The sequence below is a fragment of the Gigantopelta aegis genome, chromosome 4 (assembly GCF_016097555.1).
Source record: "Gigantopelta aegis isolate Gae_Host chromosome 4, Gae_host_genome, whole genome shotgun sequence".
NCBI lineage: Eukaryota > Metazoa > Mollusca > Gastropoda > Neomphalida > Peltospiridae > Gigantopelta > Gigantopelta aegis.
The window spans coordinates 29,728,404-29,746,638 of NC_054702.1; the positions used below are offsets into that span (position 1 = coordinate 29,728,404).

The 18,235-nt window shown below is 36.7% G+C and overlaps 1 protein-coding gene across 1 annotated transcript in view; it reads left to right on the plus strand.

Annotated features, from left to right (window-relative positions):
- Positions 1–18,235, plus strand: part of LOC121370341 — a 73,820-nt gene that overhangs the window by 22,867 nt on the left and 32,718 nt on the right. Inside the window, exons 18-19 of the mRNA XM_041495493.1 lie at positions 366–506; positions 12,091–12,172. Coding sequence (XP_041351427.1) covers positions 366–506; positions 12,091–12,172 — 223 coding nt within the window. The remainder of the gene's footprint in view (positions 1–365; positions 507–12,090; positions 12,173–18,235) is intronic.

Genomic DNA, 18,235 nt, shown 5'->3' on the forward strand with positions numbered 1-18,235 from the left:
TCTGTAGTCAGGAAAGATACTATTGTCAGGTGATAAAAGTTACCACAGCTTGAGTATGTGTATTTATTTTACAGTGCCAGGTTTCCATGACTGTGAAATCCATTCTACAACAGTCTGGTGATAAAAGTCATTTCAACTTGAGTATGTGAATTTTTCTTAGTGTCCAATTCCCTTGACAGTACAATCCATTCTACAACTGTCAGGTAATAAAAGTCACCACAGCTTGAGTATATGTATTTTTATTACAGGGTGTCTGGTTCCCATGACAGTACAATATAACAGTACAATATGAGTGTAGTCAAGAAAGATGCTATTGTCAGATGATAAAAGTCACCACAGCTTGAGTATATGTATTTTTATTACAGGGTGTCAGGTTCCCATGACAGTACAATCCGAGTGTGGTCAAGAAAGACTTACCTGTGCTGTCAGGTGATAAAAGTACACACTGGAGCAGTCAGCTCACTGGTTCTGGATGGAAACTGCATTCTCAGTTCTTCTTGTGATTTGTAAGTAAACATTTCTGTCAGTATCCAATCACCAAGCTAAAATTTACCAGTAATTCCTGTATTTCATTGGTGGAAAAAAAAAAATGTTTAAAGGGACAGACCAGAGTTTTTAAACACTGAGGCATATTTTCCACCTAGACTATAGCTTCAAGCCATGAAAATGGACACTAAGTTTGGTTAATTTACAAATTTGGATACAACAGAGTGAAACACGAGTCTGTGACATTGAAATACCCTTAAAAATAGACTAAAATACGACTCCATAAACATTACTTCTCAGACGCACATGCGGTTTTAAAAATATGAAAAATACATTTTGTTGTATTAGAAACACCAGGATGACCAGAAACTCTTCGGATGTACGGAAAATTGATAATCTAAATCATTATGGCCAGAAGGAAAGGCAACAAGGCAGACTTAAATAAGTGTTAATATACCCCAACAGCACCCACTCAAAATAAATAAGTGTGAACAGTTTCATGTTTATGTCAAAAAATAACATTTAGGAGTCTCATTCTAGTATGGTGACCAGTTACATATACTAATATGCAAACTAAGGCACAGGTGGCCAGTTTGGCCGTGAGACTGTTAAATTTTTTAGGGCATTGGAGCATATCAGTGACACTCAATAGCTGATGTGTATTTTTGTGCTGCGTTGTCGTTAAACATTCATTCATTCATTCATTCATTCATGGAGCATATGACTAAGGCATTGTGGCAGTTTTCTGCATGGTCGCCATTAAATTCTAGCCATGTCTACAACTACACACCCATTTTTTAAATCAGAATTAAGCAGTTTTGGGCTCACTACTTAGATGGGTGGCCCCAAGTGATCCACAGCTAGTTTATCAAAGGGCTGTGATATTTGCAAACTTGTCTATGACAAATGTGCATATACAAGAACACCTTGCCTTTAACAGGTAATAAGCATAACTGATAAGATAGAATGTTTTCAGTCTAACATTAACCTATTATCTTCTGATTTGGAAATGATTCAAACAGTTAAACTGATGCCAAGGACCACCGGTAGAAGGGGTGTATAGTATGTGATTACAAGTGCCTCTTAACAATGCCAGAAATAACTACTGAACACTCCCCGAAGTGGTCAGACTAAGCCCACAGCTAAAAACTGATGGGGAATGGCAGGTGTGTGGCACAGATAGCCACAAGAGACTAGTACCTGGCGCGGTTGTCGAGACAAGGACTGGGATGTGGAGGTGGACAGCGAAAGATATTGAAAGATAGGAGGAGTTGCCAGATCAGGAAGAAATGAGATGGAATTCAAAATGTAGAGAAAGGAAAGGGGGCAGTGGGATAAAAAAATAATTTATAAAAACCTGATGTCAAGGAAATCATGCTTGAACCTTAATTTAATCAAGCATGAAAAATATAAAAAATCAGCAACAGATATGGGATATTGAACATACATATCAAGATAAATATGTACATATTATATTCCTATAAACATGTAATAATTTTCTGTCACCAAGAATTAATATCAGTACGTTATAATATGGTCTGCAATAAGAAAACATTTGTGCAGTTATCGTGGAATACCAAATTTCTATCTTCCATAATTATGAAAACCAACCTTCCTAAAACCAGACTTACCAGTTTAGAAGCAGGTCAGTTGATCCATATAATATTTGTTATAATATAGAAAATATTACAAAGGGAAGAATAGCAATCAAAGAAGAACTTACAGTGAAAAATAAAAGTAAACAAGTTGTTTAACAACACCTGAACACATTTTAAACTACCAGGTACAGCTATTTGGAAAAACTTTAAAGTTTGTTTTGTTTAACAACACCACTAGAGCACATTGATTTATCAATCATCGGCTATTAGACATCAGTCATTTGGTAATTTTGTCATATAGTCTTAGATACGAAACTCACTACATTTTCCATTAGTAGCATGGGATCTACTACATTCTTCATCCCACAGATAGAATAACACAAACCACGTCCTTTAATATACCAGTCATAGTGCACTGGCTGGAACTAAAAATAGCTGAATGGGCCCACCGACGGGGATCGATCCTAGACCGACCACACATCAGACGAATGCTTTACCACTGGTCTACATCCCGCCCCTGGTTAAGAAAGACAAGAAAACCACCGCCACCACATATACTACTCCCGCTGATAAAGCAGTAATGGATCTTTTATAAGCACTTACCTCATAGACAGAACAGTACATACCACAATCTTTGATGTACTAGTCATGGGGCAGTGGTTGGGATATGATAAAAAATTGGAGTCCATCAAGGACATTCGATCTTATGGTAGTACTAAACCAAATAACTTCCAGCTGGGTCAAAGTTCGAGGTGCACCCAACTTTTGATAGAGAAGTGAACACCACAAGTCCTGTGATTGGTTATAAATGTGAGTGTGTTGGTTGTAAAAAATAATAGTTTCATCTGGGTAAAAAAAATGTGCAATTTTATTTCATCTAGTACCAATGTGTCAAGTAGCCTTGCGCTTGAAACATGCATGGGGTACCTGTAAAAAAAAAATACTCGAATTTTGTGCGAAACTAGGGTAGTTATAGACGCTACCCGTTATCTCAGAAACGAGCAGCTTGACCCCCATTTTTTTCTGATTCACTTTAAGTGTAAGGGGTGGTAGTATTTATATCTATGGCGTTTATGTCGGTTGATACGTTGCAGGTAGGAGTTTTAGCCACATATGTTACTATTGTCGTCTATGGGATTTGATTTGGTAGTATACACCCTTATGACCTATCGTACCTCAGTGCTCTACCACTGAACTACATTCTGTCTTGGAGAAAGAAAGTCAGTGAGGACAGATTTTATGAGTGTGCTGGATTACAGCAGACAAGTATACAGATCTAGAGACTGGGGCCCCAGGTAAATATTTATTGCTGTGTACTTCACATGTTGTAAAAGTTTATTATACCGAGAATTAATGTGGATTAACTGTTGCTACTTGAGGAGGATCAGTCAGCGTCTGCTTCATGCAGGCTGTCAGTTCGAATCTTCTTCAAGTGTCAAGGCAGTTTTGCATTGTGAACCATTTGCAGACGCACTCCCAGCTCCTGGCAGACGCTAATATTTAGTGCTGCTTGGTTTAGCAGAAGTCATAATCTTTGGCAGCCAGAAGACATCTTGTGATGTTTGTAATGTTTCTCTGAATTCCACAGTCATGTGTAGTGAATGCAAAGCTTTTAAAAGTGTTTTCTTATCGGTTTTTTCTTGGCCAACCTTTTGAGAAGTGGTGCTTTTGAAATTAGCCACAAGAATTCTTCGGCTTTGTTTAAGGGCCAGGATTTGCGAAAAAAGTGCTGAGTGGATTGCACGCTTGATTAGTTTTGTGGGAGGTTCACTGACAGGTGCACCGTGTGTACACTAGCCGTAGAAAGGCCCGCTATTTTCATCACATCATATAAGTCAACGGATGTCTCTTGGTTCATCACAATTCAAAATTAACTCCAAATTATAACAGTTGTGATAACATCACAAGTATGAATGCCCTTTCTTGCCAAAATGTTTGTTGCTTGGAGTTTTTCATCCCCACAGTTACATGCTTTTGCTAGCTATACTGACAGAAACAATGGAACAAGTGTCTGGACTAGGATTTAGAAATTACTAAAAATGTAATGTTTTAAAGCCAATTTCTCATTAAGTTGTTCAAGTTTGAGAGGCTTAAACATTGAACTATGCTAGATGTTAAACTTAGTTCACAATGAACCATCATTTATGTCATAAATGACTGCACATGTAAAATCATTCATTTCAAAGAAATTTTAAATGGAGATCAAAACTGAATCAATGAGTTCAATTGATCTCAAACCGAATTTGAACCAAGAATTATGGTTGGACTGTCAATGAGATTATTTAACAATTTTTTCTAAATTGTTATCAACATTGTTGTCTCTCTGTGTGTGTGTGTGTGTGTGTGTGTGTGTGTGTGTGTGTGTGTGTGTGTGTGTGTGTGTGTGTGTGTGTGTGTGTGTGTGTGCCCTTTGCTGCCATTTGTTTTTGGATTTTGTTTTGATATATCTAAAAAAAAGAGTATTTGTAAACATGTCTAAAAAAGTTACAGCTAAAGCAGGTTATCTCCCTTAGGCTATGATAATTTAATTTCTTCATTCTTCAAAATGCAAAAAGCTTATAAAGACTACAACATTTTTTTTCTTCCATGTCTATGTTTTAAAAGCCCCTAAAATTGTTTCTTTAATTATTGTAATTATTCTAAATCTAATATGGCTTCTATGACATGACACACTATAGGAACTTTGTACATAATAGAATACCCATGATTAAAACATTTTCACACATGTACATATATATTGCTATTATTTCCTATATATACTCATAAAAAAAAGTAGGGGCACTCTAATAAGAATTTACAATTGCCAAAATTGTAAGGTATATTAGCTGTGGGGAATGGTTATATGATAATAGTGAATTAATTGGGCAAACATTACAACTGGTAGTTCAGTATTACAGTAGGTTTTATGACCACCAAAGATCTTGAAGGACGATTGGGGTCAGAAGTGAAATTTGAAAATTGACATTTTTTTTTAATCAATAAATCACAAATTCAAACAATAAAAATGACTAAAAACAAAACAATAACAACTGTATGATCAACAGAATGAAAACGATTGACAGAAATAATGTTCCACAGTGATCAGTGGATGTTCCTGGAAATTGTCAAAATCGAGAATGACACCCCACGCACGTGTATGGGGCAACTGCATGGTGCACATGCAAACTATGGAATGTGTTTCGGTGTGTTGATAAACAGACCTGAACATTCTTTACTAGGATGTCTGTGGTCAAAACGTATGTTCGGTCTAATAGTTGATATTAACATTAATATTTCAGGTTTCCCTACTTTTTTTTGAAGAGTATATATTGCTTTTATTCCTGTATATTAAGAAATAAAATGAAGTTTGAGCTACTGCAAACATTAGTACAATCAAAACAATCTACTAACACTGATATTCCAAGCAAATTTTATATTTAATAGAAAGAAAGAAAGAAATGTTTTATTTAACGACGCACTCAACACACCTTTTATTTACGGTTATATGGCGTCAGACATATGGTTAAGGACCACACAGATGTTGAAAAAGAAACCCACTGTCGCCACTTCATGGGCTACTCTTTTTGATTAGCAGCAAGGATTCTTTTATATGCACCATCCCACAGACAGGGTAGTACATATCACCACCTTTGATATACCAGTCATGGTGCACTGGCTGGAATGAGAAATAGCCCAATGGGCCCACCGACGGGATATATTTAATATGTAACTTTTGTTGTTAAAAACAACACATTAGTCAAAAACAAGTTACACTGGGAGCAGATCTCTCCTGTTAGTTGAGGTGTATGCTTAGGACACTATGTTTGAGCCATAAATGGATATAGGCATGAAAATAAATGAAAAATTTAATGAAAACTTGCGATCCCCACTAAATTGATGGAGTACGGGATTACCCAGCTGTCAGTTTACACAGAGTGTGCTGTGTTGTTGACTGTGCCATTCTGTCATGGCCGCAGGTTCGAAATCATGATGGCATTAGATTTGCTGACAGCTCTAGTTAATCACAGATGCTAAATTATTTTTCAAGCTTTATTTGACATCGTGACCTTTTGTAGTCACGAAAGGTTAAAAAAAAAAACACTTAAAAATCTTTTTAAATTAACATTTTTACTCTTTGAAATAAAACAATAGTTTGTTTGTTTCTCAGAGATCCAACTTAAGAAGTTGTGACCTACGGCAATTTTAAAAACTTTTTGCCACAGGCAAAAATGCTCATCTGCAGTATTTTGAAATCCATATAACGTTTGAGACAAATAAACACAAAATTAAAAAAGAAACATTATCCTTTCATCTGATGGCAATAATTTTTATTCAGCGTTGAAAAACTGCCACCAGTAAAGTCCGTGATCAACGGCAATTCTAACACAGCAACATCAATTTCCATAGGTGTGGGTTTTAAATTTGAGGCCTGCTTTCTCAATGCTAGCTCTGGCACTTGCCAGATTCACCAGTTGTGAGTTTCAGAAACAAATGGCGAATTTGATTTTAATTTGGCAAATTAATTTCATGTAATAAGTGATATTTTGTTAGAAAATAACTGTGTTTCTGAAAAATTTAAAGTTTTGTAGATAATTTGGCAAAATGTTCTAATGACCCAGAGCTATATAGCCCTGTTTCTTCAGCACAAACATGAAGTCATAAAGTCTTTCCAAATTTGATGGGTACTGGGATATAAGATACATATGGCCGAATTTACAAAGCCTATTTTAAACTAACACACATATATACATACATTTACATTGAGAAGAAGTTAGTTTTGTTTAACGACACCACTAGAGCACATTGATTAATTAATCATCAGCTATTGGATGTCAAACATTTGGTAATTTTGATACGTAGTCATCAGAGGAAACCCGCTACATTTTTCCTAATTCAGCAAGGGATCTTTTATATGCATTTTCCCACAGACAGGAGAGCACATACCATGTCCTTTTTCCAGTTGTGGTCCACTGGTTGGAACGAGAAAAAACTCAATCAGTTGAATGGATCCACCGAGGTGGTTTGATCCTGTGACACAAGCATCTCAAGCGAGCACTCAACCGACTGAGCTAACTCCCACCCTGCAGTATATAAGATTCATATGGCTAAATTTACAAAGTCTGTTTTAAACTTACACTGATATTACTACATACATTTACTAAGCTTAAACTTTCCACTGTGTTTTTTTTTAATGTTTTTTTTTCTTTTAACTCTAGGGACCAAATCAATTATTGACATTTTATGACTGTACAAAATGTATAATTCTAAAACAGAAAAAATGCCAATAAATGTAGTTTTATAAAATCCTTATTTTTGTCTTTATATTTTTTGAAGAAATGGAGGAAAGTAGCCAAATTTTTTATTTTTTTATTTTTTTTAACCTTGTGAAAATGTTGATGACTGAGTACAACCACTAACACACATTGTTGTACAGTGTTTACAAATATATTTCAACTCCATTCATGTTTACCTGATGAAGCTATAGATAATACCACATTACCAGGTGTTCCACATAAACCTCATAACATCGAAATCTTAAAGGTCAATCTCGTCAAAACAGGTATGTTACAATCTTCAAATTGGATCTAAAAAAAAGCCTGACTGATAACTGCTAAATGATGTCCCCTGCTTGGAAGCTGAAGATAATTTTAGCAGGAGGTCTACCCAAGGATTATTTTAGCAGTGTAATTTATGCCCATGCTGCTAATTGCTGGACTCTGACAAGAAACATGTGCTTAATGGGTCTCCCAGCTTGCTGACAAAGGGCATCTGTGATGTTTTCATGTCCTGAAGCTACCGCAGCACGGGTCGGTTACACCTGTATCTTCATCAGTTAGATCCTGTACAGGAGCAGATCCAGGGGACGGGGGCAGTGCAGAGTTAGTGGCATGCACCCCCCTTTTTCCTCCTCACTAAGGTAAAAAAAAGCAAATAATAAAAGCCTATTCAAACACCCTTTTACTAGATTCAGCACCCCCACCCCAACCCCCCACCCCCCATATACACACAAACCTTACAAACCCATGGATCGGCGTCTGCCATATATTAGTAAATTAAAAACGGCATCAGTGGTGTCGTGGTTAAGCCATCGGACATAAGGCTGATAGGTACAGGATTCGCAGCCCAGTACTGGCTCCCACCCAGAGCGAGTTTTAATGACTCAATGGGTAGGTGTAAGGCCACTACACCCTCTTCTCTCTCACTAACCACTAATCACTAACAACTAACCCATTGTCCTGGACAGACAGCCCAGATAGCTGAGGGATGTGCCCAGGAGAGCGTACTTGAACCGTAATTGGATGTAAGCACAAAAATCTATTCAGAAAGAAAAAAAGAAACTAAATTAAAGAAACTAACACAACTTTTAAAGGCATTATATCTCACTTTTCAAGAATTTAAAGTCACAATCTCAAGTTTAGTTTTTAAATAAAGCATCCACATTAATTTTATTGTTATTGCACACCATTCTTTGATATGCTTCAGCTTTAATTGCTAATCTAGATCACACAAAAATGTATTGCAGTATTTACCACTTTAACTCTTTAAATTCAAAAAGCAGGAGACTTCACTGTTTTGTGTTAGTGTGTTAAAAGCATGGCAACTGACTTGTATGAAGATGTTTGATGATAACTGTTGATAATGATAACACTTTTATTAAAACCATCATTCTGTTTATATCTTACAGTGAGACAAGACTCCAGCTTTAACTTAATATTTTATTTATTTATTTATTTATTTTAGATGGTAGATATATGTAATTTTTTGTAGTTTTAAAGGTACTTATTCTAGCAGTGTAAAATATATTGGACTATTACAATTTGTTAATGGTTAAATTTGGTTAAATAATACATTACTTGAAACATCTTGCTTAAATGATTCATTTAGTCAAATCCAATATGTTTCTTTTTGTCCTGGTGTTTGTAGTATATCCAAATGCATTTTAACAGACAAAGGAGTCGCTTGAAGTGCTTGTGTCGCAGGATCGAACCACCTTGTTGGATTGGGTGGTTTGTGTTTATGTGCATGCATGCGTGCGTGAGTGTGCGTTTGTGTGTGTGTTCATACATTTGTGTTTGTTACACATGATCATTAATGTGTGTATAATATTTCTCTTTCTTTTGTAAAGCCAAATTCCGTACTTATTTTCTCGCTTACTTCACTTGTGTCATAATTGCTCATTACTGCAATACGTAGCATGACATCAGCGACTAACTGACAAACAACACCATTCTCTTTGCGTCTCCCCCAGTAATAGACCCACCGATAATGTCTGGGTGTCAACAAGCATCAAAACATTCATTAGCCATCTTCCATTATTTCCTACCTCGCTGCCACTCTCTGTTAGTGTGTTTTCACAATGGTAATATGCAGGGAATCCTACAAGTTGTGACACTCCCGCATATACGGAATACCTGTTGGATCCTCCCAGCACAAGATTGGGAGAATTCCGTGTAAAACATGTTGAGCATCTGCAAAAACAAGTGTCTGAACGTCGATCTGGTGGCCCCCACGTGCGATCAGAATGGTGCGAGATAATCTATGTCATTAGAGAAAATTGTAATGGCCTCAGACGGGCGGATTTCCCCATCTACAGCCACCCAGGGAGTCCTGTGCATCACACAGGGCTATAATCATACCGAATATATTTATGAACCCACAGACTCAAGATTTATTTATGTCTTTACGCATCCTCAGTTTGTCTGTCTGTGAATGTCAGAGAAAATAGTGGCATTTTTTGTGTTCTTTTTATTTATATGTATATGTATATTATATTTTGTTTTGTAAAAATAACTAATATTTTGCAGTAATGATCTGCTGATGTTATTAAAGTCTTCATTAAAAGAAAAATCAATTGTTCATTAGCTTGCTGGCTGGCGGCATTGTCTTTTTTCCACTCTGTGGCTTTTAAGAAATAATTAGTTATTTTCAAAGAAGATTTATTGGGTTGGGGTTTTTTTAGGGTTTTTAAAAGTATTAATATTTTGCAGTAATGACATGCTGGTGTGTTATTAATGTCTTCATTTTAAAACATATGAATTGTTTATTAGCTTGCTGGCTGGTGGTCCTTTCTTTTTTTCACTGTCTGTGGCTTTCATTTTAAAAAATAATTAGTTATTTTCAAAGAAGATTTGTTGGTGAGTTTTTTTTAGGGTTTTTTAAAAGTAATTAATATTTTGCAGTAATAACATGCTGGTGTGCTATTAATGTCTTCATTTTAAAACAAATCAATTGTTTATTAGCTTGCTGGCTGGTGGTATCATCTTTATTCTGTCTAAATGTCATAAAACCATGGCTTTCATTTAAAAAATAGTTTAAAACATTTTTTTTTTTTTTTTTTCTCCATGATAAAACCATTGCCATTTTGTTTGTCAGTAAAAATAATTAATATTTTACACTGACAAATCAATTTAAGCTGTGGCTTTTATTCTTTCGTAAAGTTCTCTACAATTGGTATACCAAAAGCTTGGTATGTGCTACCCTGTCTGCAAAAATTCAATTAAAAGACCCCTTTGCTAACTGATAAGTTAAGCTTTTATTGGAGTATCAGAGTTTTATTTCTCTCTTTCTTTAGATCTTTTTTCACAATTATTATATTAATTATTCATAATTCAAAATTTACTAGAATATCATTACACAAACAGTCCATTTCTTTTGTTCTTTGGTATTTAATTAAAATATTTTTCAGTAACACCTTTTTTGTGTACTAAGCCATAGTAGTCATGTAACATTTCACTGGACATTTTCCCCCTCAGATTCCACCATGGTGCTTATTCTTTGATTAAAGGGCTGGGATCTAGATCAGTCGGTAGAGCACACACCTGAGATGCTTTGGGTCAAAGGATCAAATCCCCTCAGTGGACCTACATTGTACTTTCTGATCCAGTGTCCCTCGACTGGTATATCAACGGCTGTAGTATGTGCTGTCCTGTCTGTTGGAAAGTGCAATTCAAGGATCCCTTGCTTCTAATTTAAAAATTGAAAAATTGAGGTACGCCGACCACGGATCCAGCCTCTAACATAGCCATTGGGTGGTTCCGGGGCAGGAGGGACTGATATTAATAGATCAGTGTGCTCTAGTGTCGTTAAACTAAAACAACGTGTAACTTTTAACTTGCTGTTTACGTTTCTTTGGTAACCCCTGTGTAATGTACGGCAAAATGTGGTATTTATGGTGGGGAATAGTTGTTATGATGTCAACTTCAGGATGACTTATGATGTCAACCTGGAGATGATGTTACTAACTTTTGGGTTGCCGGTTAAAAAAGTAAACAACAGCTGATCATACCGGTGGAGCCAAGAATTAGTTCAGAGAATATAAACATTGAATTTATTTAAGAAAACAAGACATTGTCCAGGCGAGACCCGAGGAAATTAATAATTATAATTATTAGTTTATTTTTTTTGTCCGTAAACTACGTTTTTATACTAGTCTACGAGTTACTTTATAATTCTGCTGTAGAGATATTAATAATTATAACCAATATATGTAACTTAATTATAAACAGTGAGAGTGTTATTCTATCCATTCAGAATTATTGGTAAACTGTGGGTGGGTGGTTTGACGGGTAGAGAAACCCACAACGCTACCTGTAGATATACTTATAACCTCCCTCATACCCCTAAACCATCACACTCTGCAATTGCCCACAGCAATCAATAATGGTGTGGAGATTGCCTTGGAGTTTTTAATTTACCTTTTTATGACACCCAATAGCCGATTCATATTTTTGTGCTGGGGTGTCGTTAAACATTTATTCATTCATTCATTCATTCTTCAAGGCACTTCATTGCCTTGAATTATATATACTTTTTTTTTCTTTTTCAGCAGCATGTTTTTGTTGCCATGAACATTTTTTTTAATTGCATATGGGTTATTTGGTAAAATTTATTAATATTTTTGACTAACAATACCCACCCCACTCCAAACCACCCACCAAACAACTAAAAAAACAAATCACACATACACAAAACCCCATCAAAAACATGAGTAAATGATTAATGTTGTTGTTTGTGTTTTATGTTTCAGGACTTTGTGTATGAGCAGTATGGACACCGGACACTGTGTTCGGGTCTTCGATGGAGTCCAGAAACCAATTCTGTCACTGGTGGTAAGTAAGGGGCCATTCAAATATTACCTAACATTTGGGGGGTGGGGGGGGGTGGGGGTGTAAGTCCAAGCATTATGTGGCATTACAAGGGGTGGGGGTTGTATTGAACAGCATTATGTAACACAATTTTGTTTTCTCGTAAACGTGGCATTACATGACAACAATATATAATGTAGGTTTTTAGAGGTAAATATAAACCCCAAACAATTATAAATCAAGATGAAATGCTTTAATACACCAGACAATCAATTAGGGTCTGGTATAATTTTTCTTTGTCAACCATGATGGTGATCAATTAAAATGGCGGGGTTTTTTCCATCGTACAGCAGTACGTCACTTTAATGATGTCATCGTAGTACACATGGGTATAAATAAACATTGCCACGTTGCTTTGTCTGTGTGTTTGGGGGGGGGGGGGGGTATCTCCGAGCGTTAACGTAATATTTTGGTGGGTGTATGGTCTAGCGTTACAAGGGGGTGGGTGGGTGTCTAATTTTGACAAAAATAGCATTACGTAATATTTGAATAGCCTCTAACAAGAAGTAGCAAGTAAACTAGTAGGAACAGCCACCCTAGAGGTGGGTGGGTGGGTGGGTGGGTAGCCAAGAGTCCAGAAACCCGCTATGTCACTGGTGGTAAGTAACAAGTAGGAACAGCTGCCCCTGAGGTGGGTGAGTGGGTGGGTGGGTAGCCAGAGTCCAGAAACCCGCTCTATCACTGGTGGTAAGTAACAAGTAGCAAGAAAAAGCAAGTAAGCACAACCTACTGTGAGGTGGGTGGGTAGACGTACTGCCAGCAGCGCGTGGAGGGAACCAGAACGGCGTGCTGTTTATTCAGACTATGCGCAGGGCATTAGCATTCATTAGGATCCCTGTCACTTCGAGGGGGTGCTTTTCCTGTGTTTAGTGCCACTCCATTCTGAAGCAATGTCTTCAAAGATGCAAGGTGACTTTAATAACACTGGAGTTAATTGTTTTCCTCTCTGAAGAGGCTGCCGCAGGAAGGATGTTTATTGGGCTGACTCATATGTTCTGCTAGTTTGCCTTTGAATATAAAACTGGAGATATGAATGTGTGGAATATTTACTGGTGTGTCGGTGCTCTGGAAGTGGCGGTGCCCGATCTTATCTTCATGGGGAAGGTTGAGATGCAGGGCTTGCCACTCCTTTTAGTCATTAATTGTACTCCTCAAACTGAAAAATGATCCCCAGGCTGGGACTGGTTGGTGGCTTTGTGGCTTTTTAACACTCAAAATAGGTTTCACTAACAGTCCATCTCACATGGTTAAAACTGTTGTGATTGGTAGTGGTACTGTCAATGGATACTCTAATTTTGAAAAATTCCTCAATCCCTTAGGTCATGAATTCCTTAGCTGATATATAATGGCAGGATGTGTAGCCCAGTGGTAAAGCATTCGCCTCATGCATGATCAATTTCAATTTAGAATCAGTCCCCGTTGGGCTATTTCTCATTCCAGCCGGTGCTTCACAACTGGTGTAGCAAAGGCTGTGGTGTGTACTTACTATCCTGGCTGTGGGATGATGTATATAAAGATCCCTTTCTCATTATTTGTATGTCCTTAACCAATGTCCGATGTCAAATATAATAACCGAAACTAAAAATGTGACGAGTACATCATTAAATAAAACATTTCTTTCTTTCTTTTCTTTAGCTAATTTGTTTAAAGGGACATACACTAGTTTTTAAACACTAAGACTTATTTTTTACTATTAGAACCATTTTTGATAACTGAAATCATACTTTACTTAGATTTTATAGTTTAGATGATCAATTTTTGAAGTGTTTTTGGTCATCCTTGTGTTTTTAATATCACAAAATGCATTTCTCATATTTTTAAAAACGCATGTGAGTTTTAGAACTAGAAGTAACAGTTATGGAGTCTATTTTTAGAGGGTATTTCACCATTTCCAAGTCGCAGACTCACGTTTCACTCAATTGTAACTTTATTCAAATGTGTTACAGGTTTGTAGATTAACTAAACTTAGTGTTAATTTTCACGGGCTGAAACTAGGGTCTGTCCCTTTAACTCTTTCAACTATGTGAATCTCTTTCATTCATTCATTTTAACTTGATATTTGTGCTCATATCCAAGGGGTTTGATCCTATGACCCATCACACCTCAGGTGAGTGCTCTGCCACTGAGCTATATCCTGCCTCACTGTGTTATAAAGACCAGTTTCACAGGTAATGATAATGAGAGAAAGCCCCAAATTTGCATGACTCAACCTTAACAGTGGCTCCTATAACAATTGCCATAGATCTGGGCGCCGTCCCACAAAGTGATCTTAGCACTTTTAAAGTCGTAACTACCATCACGACCTTATTTTTTTTCTACAATCACCAGCTGTTCCACGATGTGAGGTAGCTTACTATCGTCGTAAATTTCAGTGAAAATTTACAATTGGTACGAGGCAGTTGTAAGCAACTAATGTAGATGTCAAATGGCAGTTAGATGATGATTTGATCATTTTCTGATAAGGATACTAACTTTTTGTGTAAAAATAGTTCTAATATATAAAATATCTTTCATGAAACTCAATGTTCGATGAAAAACAGTCTAGGCCATATGACCTTCACATGAAAATACAGGAGATAACTATCACATCTTATGCATTTGGCAATTATTGCTCAGTAAATAAACTGACAAAGTTACTTCATGGAAGTCTGATATCAGTGAATACATCAAATATGTTCCAAAAAGTCGGTAACCAATTTTTATTATGTAACTAATTTGCACTTCTTTGCAAAGAAGATTTTAATTATTAAAGAGACACTTACGACTACCATAAGGTTGCTTTGTGGAACAGCTGTAAAGTTTACAGAAAGAAAGAAATGTTTTATTTAACGACGCACTCAACACATTTTATTTACGGTTATATGGCGTCAGACATATGGTTACGGACCACATAGATTTTGAGAGGAAACCCGCTGTCGCCACTACATGGGCTACTCTTTCCGATTAGCAGCAAGGGATCTTTTATTTGCACTTCCCACAGGCAGGATAGCACAAACCATGGCCTTTGTTGAACCAGTTATGGATCACTGGTCAGTGCAAGTGGTTTACACCTACCCATTAAGCCTTGCAGAGCACTCACTCAGGGTTTGGAGTCAGTATTTGGATTAAAATCCCATACCTCGACTGGGATCCGAATCCATTACCTACCAGCCTGTAGACCGATGGCCTAACCACGATGCCACCGAGGCCGGTGTAAAGTTTACAGTGTCAGTTGTAAAACTCACCGTAAGTCACTACAATTAACCTTAGCTACGATTCTTTCGTGGAACGGGGCCCATGCAGGGCCTTTACTGATAGCAGTTTTTTTGTCACTGAATAAAAATTATTGCCATTTGTTGAAAGGATAATTTTTCGTTTTTAATTTGGTATTTATTTATCATTTATTACAAAAGTTATTGGTTGAAAATTGCTGTAGGTGAGTATTTTGCCTATGGCAAAGCCTTCCCAAATTACCGGGAGGGACGTAGCCCCGTGGTAGAGTGCTCGCTTGATGCACGGTCAGTCGGGGATCGATGCCCGGTGGTGGGCCCATTGGGCTATTTTCTCATTCCAGCCAGTACACCACAATTGGTATATCAAAGGGTATGTACTACCCTGTCTGTGGGATAGTGCATATAAAAGATCCCTTGCTGCTAATCGAAAAGAGTAGTCCATGAAGTAGCAACAGCGGGTTTCCTGCCTCGGTGGCGTCGTGGCAGGCCATCGGTCTACAGGCTGGTAGGTACTGGGTTCGGATCCCAGTCGAGGCATGGGATTTTTAATCCAGATACCGACTCCAAACCCTGAGTGAGTGCTCCGCAAGGCTTAATGGGTAGGTGTAAACCACTTGCACCGACCAGTGATCCATAACTGGTTCAACAAAGGCCATGGTTTGTGCTATCCTGCCTGTGGGAAGCGCAAATAAAAGATCCCTTGCTGCCTGTCGTAAAAAGAGTAGCCTATGTGGCGACAGCGGGTTTCCTCTAAAAACAGTGTCAGAATGACCATATGTTTGACGTCCAATAGCCGATGATAAGATAAAAAATCAATGTGCTCTAGCGGCGTCGTTAAATAAAACAAACTTTACTTTACTTTCCTCCCTCAATATCTGTGTGGTCCTTAACCATATGTCTGATACCATATAACCATAAATAAAATGTGTTGAGTGTATCATTAAATAAAACATTTCTTTCTTCCTTTCCCAAATTGCCACAGGTAATGAAGTTTGTTTTGTTTAACGACACTACTAGAGCACATTGATTTATTAATCATCGGCTGCTAGATGTCAAACATTTGGTAATTCTGACATATAGTCTTAGAGAGGAAACCTGCTACATTTGTCCATTAGTAGCAAGGGATATTTTATATGCACCATCCCACAGACAGGATAGCACATACCACAGCCTTTGATGTATGAATTGTGGTGCACTGGCTGGAACAAGAAATAGCCCAATGGGCCCATTTACAGAGATTGATCACCATAAGTAATAAATTCTTAAATTCGAGCCCTGCATTTGTGATGGTTTAGTTAAAGGTATGTGTAATTGTGTGGTGTTTTGAACACTATCTCTGTGATCAACACTGCGGTTAGGCTGTAAAGTGCCGTGAATGTTCCGTGAGTTACTCGCACCGTGCACTCAGTTTGATCTTGTAAACTAACCAGAATAGCTGGGATAAACCAACCGGAATAACTGCAAAATCAAATTATTTTCTGTTTGGAATACTCTTTGTGCATGCACGCAGCAGTTAAGTGTGGGTGAAGAAATGTGATTGCTAAGGACAAAAATATAAATTTCAATGAAATGGAGAGGTTAAAAGATAACAAACGTTGAGTTTTAAAAATAAATATAATAAAGTTTGCTTAACAATATCTCAAAACTAAGACTATAAATTCTTATAATAATGCCTAACAATAAGATATTTTGACACTTGGTTGAGAAGAAACCAGCTTCGACCTCCCATACTAAACCTATTGAGAAAGAAGCAAGGAATCTTTTTATGAACATTCCAATGGTCAGGACAGCCTTTGATTCATGGATATATTTTTATTTTTCATTAAACAGACAAAACAGTAATCATAGTTTGAAATGTTTGCATTACAATTTGAAATAACAAAATCAGGGATAAAAAAAGGTTTGCTTACAATGTAAGCCTGCTATAATGACAACTCAGTTTGTGTTAAGTTTTTGTTCAGGGAGAATAACCATAACTCAGTCTTATTTGCCTTTTTGTTTTGACACCAATCAAATTAATTCAAAAGAACATTTTCATTTACTCTCTTTTAATAAGTAAAACTTATCATATTGATATAATAATGTATGACAATTACCTTTACAATTTCAGTTAGGTAATCAGTTTTTGGTTCTAATTCTACCATAAAAAAAACCCTCTAAAATTTCCCAACATGAAGAAACAGTATATTTTAACTGTATCTGACAAAAAACAACAACAACCACTAGATGTAAAGACTTAACATATTTAGACAACCTGATTGAACACTGTAGGAGTTGAACATATTGGCAAATATTGGTAACAGAAAAAACTAACATTGCATAAAACTTTATTCTAATTATTGAGTGAAAATGACAACAATCTCTTTTCAAAAGATAATACAAATAAAATTAATAAAATTTAAGTGACCAGCATACCATTTGACAAAGAAGCCTTTTTTGTGTGTGTGTGTCTATGATATGTTGTGATGTGTTTGTGATATGTTGTGATGTGTGTCTGTGATATGTTGTGATGTGTGTCTGTGATATGTTGTGATGTGTGTCTGTGATATGTTGTGATATATGTCTGTGAAATGTGATACATGTGTGAAATGTGTGTCTGTGATATGTTGTGATGTATGTCTGTGATATGTTGTGATGTGTCTGATATGTTGTGATGTGTCTGTGATATTTTGTGATGTGTGTCTGTGATATGTTGTGATGTGTGTTTCTGATATGTTGTAATGTGTGTCTGTGATATGTTGTGATGTTTGTCTGTGAAATGTGATGCGTGTCTGTGAAATGTTGTGTTGTGTGTCTGTGATATGTTGTGATGTGT